Raw genomic sequence first — 16,773 nt, forward strand, 5'->3', positions numbered from 1 at the left:
CATTCACTTGCCACTGAACATGGCCATATAGCTCTGGGATGCCCTTCTGTGAGAAATACTTCCTTCCTGGGACCTTCCATTGTGGTGTTCCAATGGCCACAAATTTTCGAAAGGCCTCCGAGTCCACCAGTTTATATGGCAGTAGTTGGCGGGCTATCAGTTCTGACAAGCCAGCCGTCAACCATTGGGCAAGAGGGTTATCCGGCGTCATCATTTTTTACGCTCAAACATTTGGCCCATGGAAGCCTGCCTTTTTGCAGAAAAACGTGAGGACGGCATGATGGAAGGTGGAGTGGAGGACAATTGCGAGGAGAGAGGAGAAGGAGAAGAAGTAGAAGACGAGGCTGGACGGCGGGAGCCTGGAGTGTGGCTTTGTGGGTTCCGTGGCTCCCACTGGGCTCGGTGATGGCAGCTCATGTGCCTTCTTAAGACGGTCATCCCTAGGTGAGTGTTGGGCTTACCGACTTTTGCATTGACTGCAAAGATTGAAGATGGCAACACTATTGTCAGCAGCGGACACGTTAAAAAAAGCCCACACTGCAGAGCCATGTGCCGCGTCCTGGGATGTGACCGTACATGGTTGATGCCTCGCTCCTGATACATTAGCAGTCTGCTTTATCCCTCCTCTGCAATCTAAGTTCCGCCTACTTCTCCTCCCTATCTGCTGGTCCATATTTCCCTCTGAACTCCCCTCCTCTTCCTCTCTTGTGGGCACCCACGTGACATCACTAGACACGTCATCATCAACGTCACCTTCCCCACCGCTATAATTAGAGATCTCGGAGTAGGCAGCAACAGCGGGACCAACCTCCTTGGGCTGATCTGGGTACTGTTGTCAGACTGCTGAGTGGCGGTTGTTGCTACTTCCTCTTCCTGATCTAATGCCAAGAGTGGCTGCGCATCGGAAATGTCTTGATATGGATCGGAAAATAATTCCTGTGACTCAAGCGGAAGGTATATGGTGGTGGTGGTGTTGGTTGTAGTGTCTTTAGGGGTGCACACAGCAAAGAGTGAAGAGAGTGCAGATCGAGAGGATGAGGAGGGTGCAGAAGAGTAAGGCTGAGTGAGCCACTCAACCAAGTCTGGTGCGTCCTTTGATGTAATCGCATGCGCCTTCTGCAATTTGCCACTTTTGCTCAAGCCTGTTGCTCCTGCCCTACCCCTACCACCCCTGCGGAAGGGCCTGCCTCTTCCTTTGCCTGTCATTTTTTAAATGACCCTGTGACAAAAGTCTCTAGAGAAGTGCAGTATGTATGTGGAAGAAGGTGTATAACACCCCGCTTCAGTCTGTCATTTTTGGGGACCACTGGTCTATCACACCAGTTATAATACTTTTTTTTTTTTATTGCGTTTGTCACTCTTTGTAGTATCACTGCAGAACTGCTCAGCAGTCACAATGCTGCACAGTGGAAATGCACTATACTATGCTTTCTATATGTGCAAGTATTTTATACGTGTATTACACACCTATATACTGCACACCAAATAGTACACCTATACCAGTCCTTAAAAGGACCTTTGTGGACCTAATAGCTAGGGATTTTCAGACTGTCCCTCAGTCTCTACACTAAAGACAGCTGCAGAATCGGGCAGCAATCAGCAGTACAGCAGTCAGCAGCAGTGCACCAGAACCCTATATACTGTACACCTATACCAGTCCTTAAAAGGACCTTTGTGGACCTAGGCTTTCTATATTTGAAAGAAAGTATATCATACATGTACAACCCTATATACTGTACACCTATACCAGTCCTTAAAAGGACCTTTGTGGACCTAATAGTAATAGCTAGTGATTAAACTGACTGTCCCTGCTCCACACAGAATCCTGTCCCTACACTGACAAAAGACAGCTGCAGATTCGGTCAGCAGTGCACTCGGCAATCACCAGCACAGCAGTCAGCAGCAGTGCACCAGAACCCTATATACTGTACACCTATACCAGTCCTTAAAAGGGCGTTTGTAGACATAATAGCTAGCGATTTATGTCACTACAATCTGTCCCTGCTCCACACAGCAACCTCTCCCTACACTGACAAAAGACAGAATGTAAAATGGCCGCCAGATCAGGTCTATTTATAAGGTAGGGGGAATGTGTAAATGTGCTGAAATGTCTCAATTGGCTGTCCTGTACCCCATGATGGACGTGTCATCATGGGTCAAAGTTCTTTCACAATGTAAACGCATATGTTCGCCGGGCGAACAGCGCCAGAATTCCGCCGGTTTGGCGAATCGCAAACACGCAAAATAGGGGCACGAACCGACCGCCGGGCGAACTGCAAGGCCAGTTTGGAGTGGCCTCCAGGGAGGGTTTGTGTTGTATGAAATACCTTCCACTTCTTAATAATAGACTTCACTGTGCTTGTAGGCATTGATAAAGCCTTTGAATTTGTTGTCTCCATGTCCTGACTTGTGCCTGTCCACAACTTTTTCCCAGAAATCCCAGCGACTGAAATGCTCCAGTAAAGCTTGTTTCATGCTGAGCTAATCAAAATGATCACAGCTGATCACAGTTGAAAGTCAAATGGCTGTGTGTCGATGAGAAGCTGATTGAGTTTACAAGTCGATCAATTTACAAGTTGATTTTTTTTTTCCTCTGACATGTTGGTGTTATATCTTTCACTTGGATCTTATAAGTTGCACTGATTAAATTCAGCTGGATGAAATAAAAACTCTGTCTTTATCTCAGGCTGCAAAGCATTAAAATGTGATTATTTTAAAGGGGGTGATTCTTTTCTATACTCATTGTAGCATTGTTTTCAGTGCAGGATCACTGCACTGAGGTTTCATTTTTGCTTGCAAGATGCACATCTAAAGGCATACCGGAGATTATATTTGGACTGATCTTGTGAATGCAATAGAGACAAAACTTCTCCCATACATGGGTCAATTTACTAAAGTCAAATAGGCTGTTCACATTGCAAGGGAATTTTCCATAGACCTTGACAAATGAGGTAAAGCTCTGGTGACTTTTATCATCAAATGTATTTCCCTTATACCATGAAAAATTTAGATTTTCAAGGTGGCAGCAGTGCATAAAGTAGTTGCACTTTGAAGTCATCGTCCACTATTTTTTTTCTGACCCTTGGCAGTACCCACTGTATACTAAACACATGCTTCTGCAAAATTGCACCTGGTCACTGGTGGGTGAAAGGTTCAACTAAAACAAACCGATTAGAGACAGTGGGGATCATTGAAAAATCTGTCTGGAATGACAGAAGCCAGGAAATCCATTAAAAATGAATATATATATATATATATATATATATATTTCCTGTTAAAAGATTTTGAACATTCTCATTTAGCAATTTTAACAAAATAGCCTTTTAAGAGTGTGTGTCATTGGAGGATAGAATGAATTTAAAGTGCTTCCAAAGTCAAAATGTTTATTACCTTAATGCATTAACTGTGTTAAAGTGAGACTAATGTCTCTTTTTTTTCCTTAAAAAATAACAAACTGTTATTTTTAAACTGCGTGTCCATTCAGACACGGAACCCTGCATCCTCTCTCCCCTGATTGGCTAATTGACTTTAATTGACAGCAACGGGAGCCAATGGCACCACTGCTGTGTCTCAGCCAATCAAGAGGGAGATGGCTGAGGCACTTGTGCACATCGCTGGATGGAGATGGACTCGGGTAAGTGTTAGGGGGGCTGCTGCACACAGAAGGTTTTTATCTTAATGCATGGAATGCATTAAGATAAAAAAAATTCTGCCTTTAGAAGCACTTTAAGGTAAAAAAAAAACTTCCACTTGCTGTTCCTCCTCACCTCCTTCCTCCCTAAATATTTACTTGAGCCCTCTCTCAATCCAATGCTTTGCCCATATGCAGCAATGCTGGTCTTACCCTCTGCTCTCACAGGACAGACTGAGAGCAGTGGGAGCCATAGGCCGAGCCAGGGGCATTTAAAGTGATAGTAAACTGCAGTTAAAAAAAAAAACTTCCCTCACAAGGCAATGTCATAATGTGCTAGTATGCACTGCATACTAGCATATTATGAGAGACTTACCTTAAAAGGAAGCCCCCCAGTGGCATGCTGTCACCACTGAGAGGGCTTCCATCTTCATCCGGTCTTCATTCTGGATTTGCGGCCTCCAACTACATGAGTGACCAGGGTCTTGATGATGTCCCTCCTGTGCATGTGTGTGAGAGCCGCCGTTTATGGCATGGGCTCTGAAGATCCAACACAGTATGCCAGACATTCAGAGCGCATGCGCCGCAGACGTCACTAGCTGCATGTAGTATGATTATCTCCTAAACAGTGTAAGTTTAGGAGATATTCACAGCACTTACAGGTAAGCCTTATTACAAGTGGTAAAACTGAGTTTACTACCACTTTAACCACTTAACAACCGCCCATTGCCGATTAACGGCTTCAGGGCGGTTGTTTAACTCTGAGAGGCCGTTAATTAACGGCCTCCCAGAATTCTGCTCTCGCGCGCCCCCTGGGGCGCGCACTCGAGAGCATCCGTGACCGCCGGGTCCATAGGACCCGGCGCATCACGAATCACGGTAAACGGCCGCTCAGCGCGGCCGTTTACCACGTGATCGCTCCGTCAAATGACGGAGTGATCACTTGTAAACAAACCGGCGTCATGTTATGACGCCGGTTCCTCCCTCCCCCTCTCTGTACCGATCGGTACAGCGGAGGGGGAAGAGATCGGTGTCAGCAGCGATGTGGGCTGCATCTGCAGTGCCCACATCGCTGCGCACCGAAATTTAACCCCTCAATTCCCTGCCAACACTCTGCAATAGCCTGCCATTACTCTGCATTACTCTGCAATACCCCATTACTCTGCATTACTCTGCAATACCCCCATTACTCTGCATTACTCTGCAATACCCCCATTACTCTGCATTACCCTGCAATACCCCCATTACTCTGCATTACCCTGCAGCACTCTGCATTACCCTGCAGCACTCTGCATTACCCTGCATTGCCCTGCAACACTCTGCATTGCCCTGCAACGCTCCGCAATGCCCTGCAACGCTCCGCAATGCCCTGCAACGCTCCGCAATACCCTGCAACGCTCCGCAACACCTTGCAACACTCCGCAACACCTTGCAACACTCCGCAATACCCTGCAACACTCCGCAACACCTTGCAACACTCCGCAATACCCTGCAACACTCCGCAACACCTTGCAACACTCTGCAATACCCTGCAACACTCTGCAATACCCTGCAACACTCTGCAATACCTTGCAATACCCTGCAACGCTCTGCAATACCCTGCAACACTCCGCAACGCCCTGCAACACTCCGCAACGCCCTGCAACACTCCGCAATGCCCTGCAACACTCCGCAACGCCCTGCAGCACTCCGCAACGCCCTGCAGCACTCCGCAACGCCCTGCAGCACTCCGCAACGCCTTGCAACACTCTGCAATACCCTGCAACACTCTGCAACACTCTGCTATACCCTGCAACACTCTGCAATACCCTGCAACACTCTGCAATACCCTGCAACACCCGCCAATACCCTGCAACACTCTGCAATGCTCTGCAACACCCGCTAATACTCTGCAACACTCTGCAATGCTCTGCAACACCCGCCAATACCCTGCAATGCAATACTCTGCAACGCCATACTCTGAGATACCCAGCCATAGTCGGTGATACCCTGCAATACCCAGCCATAGACATCCCCCCCCCCCTCCCGCCGCCCTCCGGTGCTTCTATCGAATCGCTAATACGATCAAAGACAATCTTTTTTTTTTTTTTTTTTTTTTTTTCAGGCTTCCCAGCTTAGAGGTGAGATGCGGGGTCTTATTGACCCCACATCTCACTGTAAAGAGGACCTGTCATGCCATATTCCTATTACAAGGGATGTTTACATTCCTTGTAATAGGAATAAAAGTGATCAAAAAAATTATTTTTGGGGAAAAAAATGTCAAACTAAAATAAATAAAGTAAAATGAACAATAAAAAAAAATGTTTTTTTTAAAGCGCCCCTGTCCCCATGTGCTCGCATGCAGAAGCGAACGCATACGTAAGTCCCACCCACATATGAAAACGGTGTTCAAACCACACATGTGAGGTATCGCTGCGAACGTTAGAGCGAGAGCAATAATTCTAGCCCTAGACCTCCTCTGTAACTCAAAACATATAACCAGTAAAAAAAAAATTTAATTGTCGCCTATGGGGATTTTTAAGTAGCGACGTTTGGCGCCATTCCACGAGCGTGTGCAATTTTGAAGAGTGACATATTAGGTATCTATTTACTCAGCGTAACTTCATCTTTCACATTATGGAAAAATTGGGCTAACTTTACTGTTTTTTTTTTTTTTTTAAGCCCAAAACAGTTTTTTTTTCCAAAAAAAAGCATTCGAAAAATTACTGGGCAAATACCGTGCGAGATAAAAAGTTGCAAAGACCACCATTGTATTCTCCAGGGTGTTTGCTAAAAAAACATATATAATGTTTTGGAGTTCTATGTAATTTTCTAGCAAATAAATGATGATTTTTACATGTAGGAGAGAAATGTCAGAATTGTCCTGGATGCTCCAGAACACCTGATGGCGCTCCCTGCATGTTGGGCCTCTGTATGTGGCCACACTGTGTAAAAGTCTCACACATGTGGTATCGCCATACTCGGGAGTAATAGCAGAATGTGTTTTGGGGTGTAATTTGTGGTATGCATATGCTGTGTGTGAGAAATAACCTGATAATATGACAATTTTGTGAAAAAAAAAAAAAAAGTAAAAAAAATCTTGATTTTGCAAAGAATTGTGGGAAAAAATGACAACTTCAAAAAACTCATCATGCCTCTTACTAAATACCTTGGAATGTCTTCTTTCCAAAAAGGGGTAATTTGGGGGGTATTTGTACTTTTCTGGCATGTTAGGGTCTCAAGAATTGAAATAGGCCGTCAATACTTCAGGTGTGATCAATTTTCAGATATTGGCACCATAGCTTGTGGACTCTATAACTTTCACAAAGACCAAATAATATCCACCAATTTGTACTTATTTTTACCAAAGATATGTAGTAGTATAAATTTTGGCCAAAATTTATGAAGAAAAAATTACTAATCTGCTAAATTTTCTAACAGAAACAAAGAAAAAATCATTTTTTTACAGAAATTTCGGTATTTTTTCCTTTATAGCACAAAAAATAAAAAACCCAGCGGTGATTAAATACCACCAAAAGAAAGCTCTATTTGTGTGAAAAAAAGGACAAAAATTTCATATAGGTCCAGTGTTGCATGACTGAGTAATTGTCATTCAAAATGCGAGAGCACCGAAAGCTGAAAATTGGTCTGGTTATTAAGGGTGTTTAAGTGCCCAGTGGTCAAGTGGTTAATAGCACTTTAAAATGTTTTCAGCGTATGCAAGGTACAGTAAGTTTTGTAACTTAAAGCGGTAGTAAACCCGCAATTTTATTTTTATTTTTTAAACCTGCAAAGCAAAATGCATAATGAGCTAGTATGCACCGCATACTAGCTCATTATGAAATACTTACCTTAGAACGAGGCCCCGACATCTGGCCCGATCCACGCCAAGGGAGCTGACATGCTCCCTCGGCGTTTCTTCCGGGTATCGCGGCTCTGGCGCTGTGAGTGGCCGGAGCCGCGATATCGTCACTCCCGCGCAGGAGATTTCATTCCGGCCGGCCGGCCACGGCCGGATTTTCAGGCCGAGAATCCCCTTGTGCGCATGCGCCGCTGCAGTCAGCGGCGCATACCGAGGGGAATATCTCCTAAACTATACAGGTTTAGGAGATTTTTTTTTTACCTACAGGTAAGCCTTATTATAGCGCTTACTATTTGGAATCCATCTGCCCTGATCTCGGACATACAGGAAGGTGTGTATATTGTCCTGCACTCCTGTTTTCTTATAGTTGCTGCCTTGGATCCTCTGGAAGCTGAAAGATTCTCTCATTAGATGCCCCTTAATCGTCTTTCTGATTGGATTGGATTTTGTTGGTGTTACTGGCACTAGACTTTGAGAGCTGGTTTGTGGATTTACTTTTACTTTTGGGATGTACAATATGACATTATTTTGGCCTAGGTCAGTAACAGGCAACTAAAATTTATATATATATATATATATATATATAAAAAAAGTTTAAAAACAACTAGATATAATATACCTTCCTATCTGTTTACTAAGTAGCATAAGGATTAAAAATTGTGAATGTTGAATGAGAGAGTTTGTTTCAGTTTTATTAATACCTAAGCTACAGCATGCAGGCCACCAAAGCACATACAGAAATGCAAGCCAGAGCAATTTGTTTTGTCTTCTGTCAGGTAGAAAATGCCTGAGCAATTTCTTTCTCTCACAAATCTATATGCACAAAGGGCTTCACTGAATCCAATAGAAGAAGCATATTAGAAAATTGAAATATATAGTGAGCAGGAGCATCCTAAATGGTAAGAAGATGCTCCAAAGTTGAGACTTTAAAACAAGTCAAAATCAGCATATCAAAACATTAAAATGACAATGTTCCATACTTTAAATGCCTGTAACCTGTTTATTCAATCTTTTTAGCTGACCTGGCAGACCCATGCAAGTTCATGGCATGCGATGAGTTCTCAGAATGTTCCATAAACCCAATGACCAAAGAGACAACTTGTATATGCAAGCCTGGCTACAAAAGAATTGATGGACAACTATGCCAAAGTATTTGCGATCTGGAACCCAGCTACTGCTCTGAAGGTGGCATTTGTGAAATTGAATCTGGAAAAGGAGCGGTTTGCAGGTAACAATAATCAGTTTGACTGGTAGTTAACTCTCTGTAAAACTAGTACTATATAATGTGGTGGATTTTGGAATAAACATAAGTTTGAACTTTACAAACCTAGTGCACTATTTTTAGCAGAATCTAAAAAAGTCCCTCTATCTTCCTACTTCTACCAGTCCAGGGCACAACCTAAGTATAGTAATAAGAAGAAGAAAAACAAGGCTGATTAAAACAAATTCATAAAAGATACCAGTTTTTTTCTATTTCACTTCCTTAAAAATGAATTAAATTTTTGTAAATAATCCATTCAGGTCTTCAGTCTTAAAGCGGGAGTAAACCCAGTTTAAAAAAAACACTTACATTCCCGGCATGCTGGAAATGCCAACGTTTATTGTTTGTGCTCTCAACCAAACTTTCAAACCATCCAATGGCTGGTGTCATAACTGATCACATGTGCAGCATTATGGCAGTTGAAGAATTATTAAAGGCCAAGATGGCGGCTTCCTTGACTGAAACCGATAGAAGGGATACTTCCACTTTATTATTTCTCCTCTTTGTCATGATCCCCATGATTAAAGTGGTTGTAAAGGCAGAATATTTTTTTTAACTTATTGTATTCTATGCATAAGGATAAAAAAAATAATCTGTGTGCAGCAGTCCCTCTCAGCCCCCCTAATACTTACCTGAGCCCCATCTAGATCCCACGATGTTGCAGAGGTGTCTCAGCTGTCCAGGACTCCCCTCCTCATTGGCTGAGACAGCAGCACATTGCAATTGGCTCCAGCTGCTGGCAATCAAAGTAAGGCGGCCAATGATGAATGAAAGGGGACGGGGCCTGGGCCACAGCTCCATATCTAAATGGAAACAGGGAGCTGTGTGTTGGCTCGGGAGCCCCCATAGCAAGATTCTTGTAGTGGGGGAACTCTACAGGAGGGAGGGCCAGGAGCACCGAAGAGGGACCCGAGAAGAGGAGGATTGGGGCTGCTCTGTGCAAAACCAGTACACAGAGGTGGGAAGTATAACATGTTTGTTATTTTTAATGTATCGCTGGCTCCTGAAGAGCACGAGCTATGTGTTTTTTTTCTATTTAAAATTCCTAAAGCCACAGTTGGGTTTTGGGGTTAATTATACCAAATTATGGTTTCAGTACCAGTCTAGCTGGATTGCACTGGGTTCTGCTTGGCCACAGGTATCGCTGTCACCACTGGAAAGTGTGAGAACACAGTTTAGCTAGGCTTATTGAATGCCATTCTTTCTCGGAACCAGCCCAGTGGGAGTGTCATCTTGCTGTGCATTCTGGGAGAGGGTATTTAAGGTACTGCATCACGTGCTTCAGGGTTCCGGTCCAGAAGATCTTTGTCTGCTTGGTCCTGGTCCTCCTGACCAGCCCCCATGGCCCTAATGGCCTGGGGTGCAGATCCATCCAATTTCAAGTCTCGGGGCTGGCTAGCCCAAGGAAAAGTACCTGGGAGGAGGATTCAAAGGTGGCCGGTGTCGTCTCATCTGTGGAGAGGCCCAGCAACTGGAGAAGCAACCAGGGGAGGACTCTTTGGGAGAAGGCCATGCATAAGGCTGGCTTCTCAGAAGGAGCCTGGAGGCTCAGTTGAAGGACACCAAGTAAATCTACACTCATACAGTATCGCCGGACCAGCTCTATCGGCTGCTGGGCCTAGCGAGAGGATGTCTCTCCAATAGCTGTGAGAATCCAGTTGTGAGCGGTAATTCTCTGGATTTCTATAGTGAAAGACTTCCTATCTTTTGCAGATCCAAAAGTACCTGAACTTCCTACCTAACCCTTTACCCTTCATTGAGAGACTGTTTTGTCTACTTGTTGTCAAATAAATATCCCAAAAGTGGATCCAGTGTCAGTTTCTGCAATTCTTTGGGGCATCTACCTCGGAAAACCATTGGACATACACGAGGTCAAGAAGGTAACGGTAAGCCCAATCAAACCAGATGGTCCTTCGGGGGTCAGTGCTACATTAACTAACAAAAAGAAAAACAAGACTTTACAATCACTTTAAGCTCCAAGTGGCAGAGCATTGAGGGCATGGCCTGGCTGGAGTCCAAATTGAGGCTGCCATTCATCTCACTTCATGCACATGGGTCTGCTTCACGATGTGAGGCCTTTTCCTTTGACATTGCTGCAGCTCCCTGTCCCTGTCTGGATTTACAGCGGTCTAGTTGGACTTTACCTCTCTTCCTGGCCGGCACCCAAATTTGGTCTTTTTGGGTCTCCTCTTTATTGTCTAGTTGAAGCCAGGACAGGACGTGATGGAAAATGCCTGTAATGGGGAAACAGATAAAACAAATACATCCTTTACTAGAGTGAGAAAGGGTAGGATCTTCTGACAAAGATTTATTGCTGTCTGTTCTTCTCTGTCACACCTACACGCTCCATTTTAAAAATTGATGTCAACGTGGAATAGCTCCACTTCTGTGGGGTAACAGACAGAAATAAAAACATGACAGTTTAAGATTTACTCTTCCAGACGATGATAAAAAAAACTGGATAGAGTTAGACCTCTTGCTTACAGGGCTTTCAAAGCTGTCACATTTTGAATGAAAATTGCGTGGTCATACAACACTGTACTCAAATGACATTTTTATAATTGTTTCACACAAATGGAGCTTTTTTTTGTGGTATTTAATCACAGCTGAGGTTTTTATCTTTTGCTAAACAAACAAAAAAACTGAATTTTTTGAAAAAAAAAAAACATGTTTCATAGTTTGTTATAAAATTTTGCAAACAAGTAATTTTTCTCCTTCATTGTTATACACTGATGAGGCTGCACTGATGGGCACTGATAAGATGGCATTGATGGGCCCTGATGGGTGGCACTGATAGGTGGCACTGATGGGCACTTGTAGATGGCAATGATGAGCACCAGTAGGTGGTATTGATAGGCAGCACTGGTGATGATGCATTGATTGGCGATTTATAGATGCCACTGTGGGCACTAATAGGTGGTACTGTGGGCACTGATAGATGACACTGTGGGCACTGATGAGTGACACTGTGGGTACTGGTAGGTACTGGTATGTGATTCTGGTGAGCACAGAAGCCTCTGATCAGCCAGTGAACAGCTTTTTTTTTCTCCTCACGCTACCAGAGTGAGGAGAAAAAATAGCCGCTTACCGGCTCTGTTTACATCACATTATTAGCTGTCATTGGCTGACAGCTGATCATGTGGTAAGGGGTCGGGATCTACCCCTTACTCTGATTTGTGATCAGTCGAGTCTCATAGACTCGCTGATCACAGAGCACGCCCTGCAGGGGGAGCGCAGGCCGCTCAAGCGCGGGAGAATGTCCAGGGACGCCCTCCTGGAAAATTAAGACCGAGTTGCAGCTGTTTTTCAGCTATAGCGCAGACGGGAAGTGGTTACTGAGAATCCAGTTATGATTGCGACACGCTAAAGGCATTTATTGATTATCATCTGCTAAGGTCTCAGATTCCAGATTAAAGCAGTATTAAACCCCCAAAAGGGTTTATAGTGGGCTCCTAATGCTGTCTCAGCCAATGAGCAGGGAGAGTCCCCTTACAACTGAGGCTATTGTATAAATCCCTGGATTAGAGGGGGCACAGAAGGTTTTTTTGCATGAAGGTGAAAAAAACTTTTGCCTTTAGAACCACTTTAATTTGTTTTTCAAGTCCCATCTAAATTTGTTACTTGTACACTACACTAGACTGACAATGCAGCGGTCCAAGGTATCTCTAAAGCCTCTTTCACACTGGTGCAGGAGCGGCGTTGGCGGTAAAGCGGCACTATTTTTAGCGCTGCTTTACTGTTTTAGCTGCGGTATGCGGCCGCTAGCTAAAGGGTCAAAATTGCCCACAAAGCGCCGCTGCAGTGGCGCTTTGCCGGCGGTATAGCCACGCTGCCCCATTGATTTCAATGGGTAGGAGCGGTTTTGGAGTGGTGAATACACTGCTCCAAAGATGCGGCTAGCAGGACTTTTTTCACCATCCTGCTAGCGCACCGCTCCAGTGTGAAAGCCCTCCGGCTTTCACACTGGAGTGAAAGGGGCCAGATTTTTTCAGGCGCTATACAGGTGCTATTTTTAGCGCTGTAGCGCCTGAAAAACGCCCCAGTGTGAAAGGGGCCTAAGACAGTGTTGCTGGATGAATAACCGGGTAAAAATGAAGGCAAAAAGCCTAGAAAAAAAAAGTAAAATAATGCAGCCACCATATTTAAGGATTCGTAATCTGCAATCTATTATATTTTTGGGTTGAAGCTTAGATGTTTTAAGGAAAGGCATATTTTATGTTATATTCTGTTGTTTAGTTAACTGGTATGACTAGTCTCATACTGCATATCCAAGAAAGCAGCATTTCAGCTAAAAGAAAATCACAAAATAAGCTAAATGAATCTGGTGCTAAAAGTGGCATCCCGCTGTGGTAAATGTTTAGCAATTTCTAGCTATACTAAAATACTGAAGCCACTAATCATCAGATATAAACATACTTGGCATTCATTTTTTGTTTGTCTCTTTTATATTCAGCCTTAATGAAGGAAGTTTGCCACTACAGTGAGCACTTGGCTGCTCTTCTAGATGTCATCTGGGTCAAGCTAATGACTAGGTTGATCCTTGACTTTGACCCTGGCTGTCTGCCTAATATGCCGTCACTAACTTGAATATTATCAGTTAAATTAGGTTTTGTTTCTTAGTTTAAATGCATAACAATCATACCACAAATATACAATAATTACACTTTTGTGTTTGAGTGTATAGCTGCTTAATGTTTAGGAAAAGGACAGAAACACACCTACAAATATGGCAACTGTTTTTATTCCAAGCCAAGAATTTCATCACTGTTCCATGAAATTTAGAAGTCCAAAAAAACGCTGGGGTTATCATTCAAATGGATAATGCTGAGCAACATAACAGTTTTTATTTTACTTTTAGATAACTCATAATTCCTTATCAAGAACATGTAATGGAGTTACTAATATTTTCTGTTTAAACTTAAAAAGGCAAGTTCATGAATACGACAAATATAATTCTATGGAAGACTGCACAGGCAACTAGTCACTGTAGTTAATCATAGCAAGATGGTTATGATAGTTATCATTACATATCACGTATTGGGCATCCTGCTATCAGTTCCTTTCCTGTGGGGGGAAAAAGATAATGTTTTTTGTTTTGTTTTTCCCCTTTTTTCTTCATTAATTTTTTTTTTCTTGCCTCCTCGTTTTTCTTTATTTCTCCCTTAACTTTTTCTATTCCCATCCCCTCTCCATCTCTTTACTAATTCTCCTCTATTACCTGTAGAAATACTTTATCATTCAGCTTCTAATCTATGTCGATTAATAAAATTGGATAGATACATTATATCAATTACACTGTCTGCTATGTTCCACGTTCTCAATTAACTTTGTTTATATTGTTGGGTTCTTTTAGGACCAGTTCACACCAGAAGGTGGAGCTGGAAATCCACCATCCATGCATGCTTCCCGCACTGCATTCAAAATGCAATGCAGTTGCAACTTGCAGCGGGTGTCAATTAATGGGCTGAAATCGCACTGCTCCAGGACCGCATGTGAATTACACAGCACATTCTTTTGTGATTCATAGTGCAAACCAGGCCCAGTCACACCAGATGCAAGTGGATGCATTTTTGACTGCACTCCAGCTGCACTGACAGTTTTTCCACACTGTAAATGCACAGAAACATGCACAAATACATGTAAATGCCCCACAATGCAGTGCATATAAAGGCGTGTTCATACCAGCTGCTGCATTGCAGCACAGTGGCTGATGTGTGATGCTGTCTGGCAGAGATACACACAGTGATGTGCTAAGCAGGGCGGATCACGCTACTTCCTTTTTTCTAGTGAACTTTATTGAGATGTCACACAGACTGACATTTCACAATGTCCAGTTGCTAGATACGAGGGATGAATATATGGTATGTAACCCTTTGAAACTGATTTTACACTGCATAAAAAAGCCTTCCTTCCCTGCTCCTCTATCCCTGGGTTAAACATTAGAGAGGGACCATCCTAGATGAGACTGGTGTTCTTTGTCCAGCTTTAATAATAATAGTTGAATGTGATTTGATCAGTGTACAATTTCTTGCTTTCTTACAGAAACAGGGTCACTTTAAGTATACACTCCCTAAAGCTGGCCATAGGCGCTTTCAATCTTGGCTGGTTCAGCAAGAACTGGCCAAGATTTGCACCATGTATGGGCAGGCTGAATGTACCCAAGTTGATCAATCGATCAACTTGGGTGCCACCAGCCTGCCGCATTTTACATACGATTATTGCTAGTGGCTGTTATAGCCAATAGCAATAATGTCTTCTCCCAGCGGGGATGGCTTTCTCTGCCTACCCCACTAGGAGAACACAATGGCTCAGTGGAGGGTTTCCCCCATCAACAATGTTTTGGTTAAGTTTCATAAGTGCTATAATATAACGATTGCGTCTAATTATACCTGTTTACATGGTGACCCTAAATTCCATAAGCATGGTACATATGATCCATTTGTATGCATATAAACATTAGTGCAAACGTTTACATGGGTACCACCTAAGATAAGACCGTGAAAGCCAGTTTTCTAGTTTCATTTTAGACAGGAGAATTGTGAATAGGCCCATAGCATACAATATTTCAGCATTAAAGCCTATATAAATTCCAGACATGAATGCAGCATATTGCATTTTCATGAGCCCTAAAGCCTAGTACACATGGACCGAATGTCTGGTTTAATGGAAACTGCCCGGCATTCAGCCTGTGTGTTTGTCAGCCAGCCAGGCTTCTGTCAAAGGCTCAAGACCGAAAAAGGCCTGCTGATAGGCTCCTGATCAGCGCTCTCAGCCAATGGCTTTCCTCTTGTCAGAACATAATAGCACAGCAGGGGAGATATCTGTACTAACACTGGATTGTTAGTACAGCAGCTCCGACCCGAGCTGTCAGTTATTTTTTTGTTCAACCCAAAAACTAGTGGTGTGTACTAGGCTTAAGGTAGTGAAAAACATGAAGGTTAAAACATGACGTGGCAGCGAAGTGAGTTTGGGAGCTGAAAGATAAATTAAAGCATAAGTTCACCTATAAGTAAAAAAATTATAAATTCACATATTTTTGCAGGTAAAAAAAAAAAATATATGCATTTATTATATTTATACACAAGAGCCTACAAAGTATTGCACCCACGATCAGTGGATCATAGGTGAAATGTCAAGCTCCCTTTAGCTTTTTGCCCGTACCTGTATACTGGCATTTAGTATTAAAGCTGGAGGAGAATTCAACATAATGGGGGACGGAGTGAGGGTGTTCAGTCCCTAACAATATGTTGCACATTACACCCTAAATAGGGGTATAATATATAACATGTTGCTAAAGTTGAACCTATCTTTTATAGAATTATCTGCGGAGAAGTGATATTGGAAGTAAAATAAAGTAATCACCTGATTAAAACAATGGCTATGTGTAATACACACAACAGACTAAGTTGTTTATTTCCTTTTTCCACACAAAAAAGATACCAGATTTGTGAGACTGGAGGGCTTATGAAAAAAAAATATATAAAGAGAAGAACGTGGGCTATGTTCTTTTTTTTTTTTTACCTTATCTGCACTCTGCAGGATGGCATCTAAGACAAATATATGCCTACAGCACAAACATTAATATGCCATTGCCATTTAAATCCATTGAAATAAAAAATGATTTCTATTGGCTTAGCATATGAGTTATACTAGGAAGAACGAGCAAGTGCTCATATCTTGCTTTATATTATTTATTTACTTAGTGGCTCCTCTGCTGACCTTTTTCCACAGCTGTCCTTTTCTATTTCAAAATCTCCAGTAATCTCTGTAATAAAATACAACAAATGGCATAGAGAGCCCTTAAAACATTAATTGCACTTACTGCTACTAGTAAATAGGCTTGAGTCATAGCGAGCTGTCCAAAGGAAATCACACAAAACATGTTTGTTATCATTCCTGCTTTTATTCTCCTTTCATAGTCTACCTCAGCACTGACCCTGTTTCTAAGTTGAGAGAATCAGTTCTTTTATGAATGCCCTACTAGAGGTTGCGTTATTTTTTAAAGGAAATAGAATTTCTGGGTTTTTCAGGGAAATATTC

General features: G+C 42.8%; 1 protein-coding gene across 2 annotated transcripts in view; it reads left to right on the top strand.

The window, feature by feature from the left end:
• IMPG1 (interphotoreceptor matrix proteoglycan 1) overlaps positions 1-16,773 on the top strand; it is a 376,955-nt gene that overhangs the window by 313,570 nt on the left and 46,612 nt on the right. For both annotated transcript variants that reach the window (XM_077487351.1, XM_077487352.1), the window contains exon 15: positions 8,490-8,700. In XM_077487351.1, coding sequence (XP_077343477.1) covers positions 8,490-8,700 — 211 coding nt within the window. The remainder of the gene's footprint in view (positions 1-8,489; positions 8,701-16,773) is intronic.

The sequence above is a fragment of the Lithobates pipiens genome, unplaced genomic scaffold, assembly GCF_037356315.1.
Source record: "Lithobates pipiens isolate NorthernLeopardFrog02 unplaced genomic scaffold, aLitPip1_a1.2 Scaffold_18, whole genome shotgun sequence".
NCBI classification, from domain to species: Eukaryota; Metazoa; Chordata; class Amphibia; order Anura; family Ranidae; genus Lithobates; species Lithobates pipiens.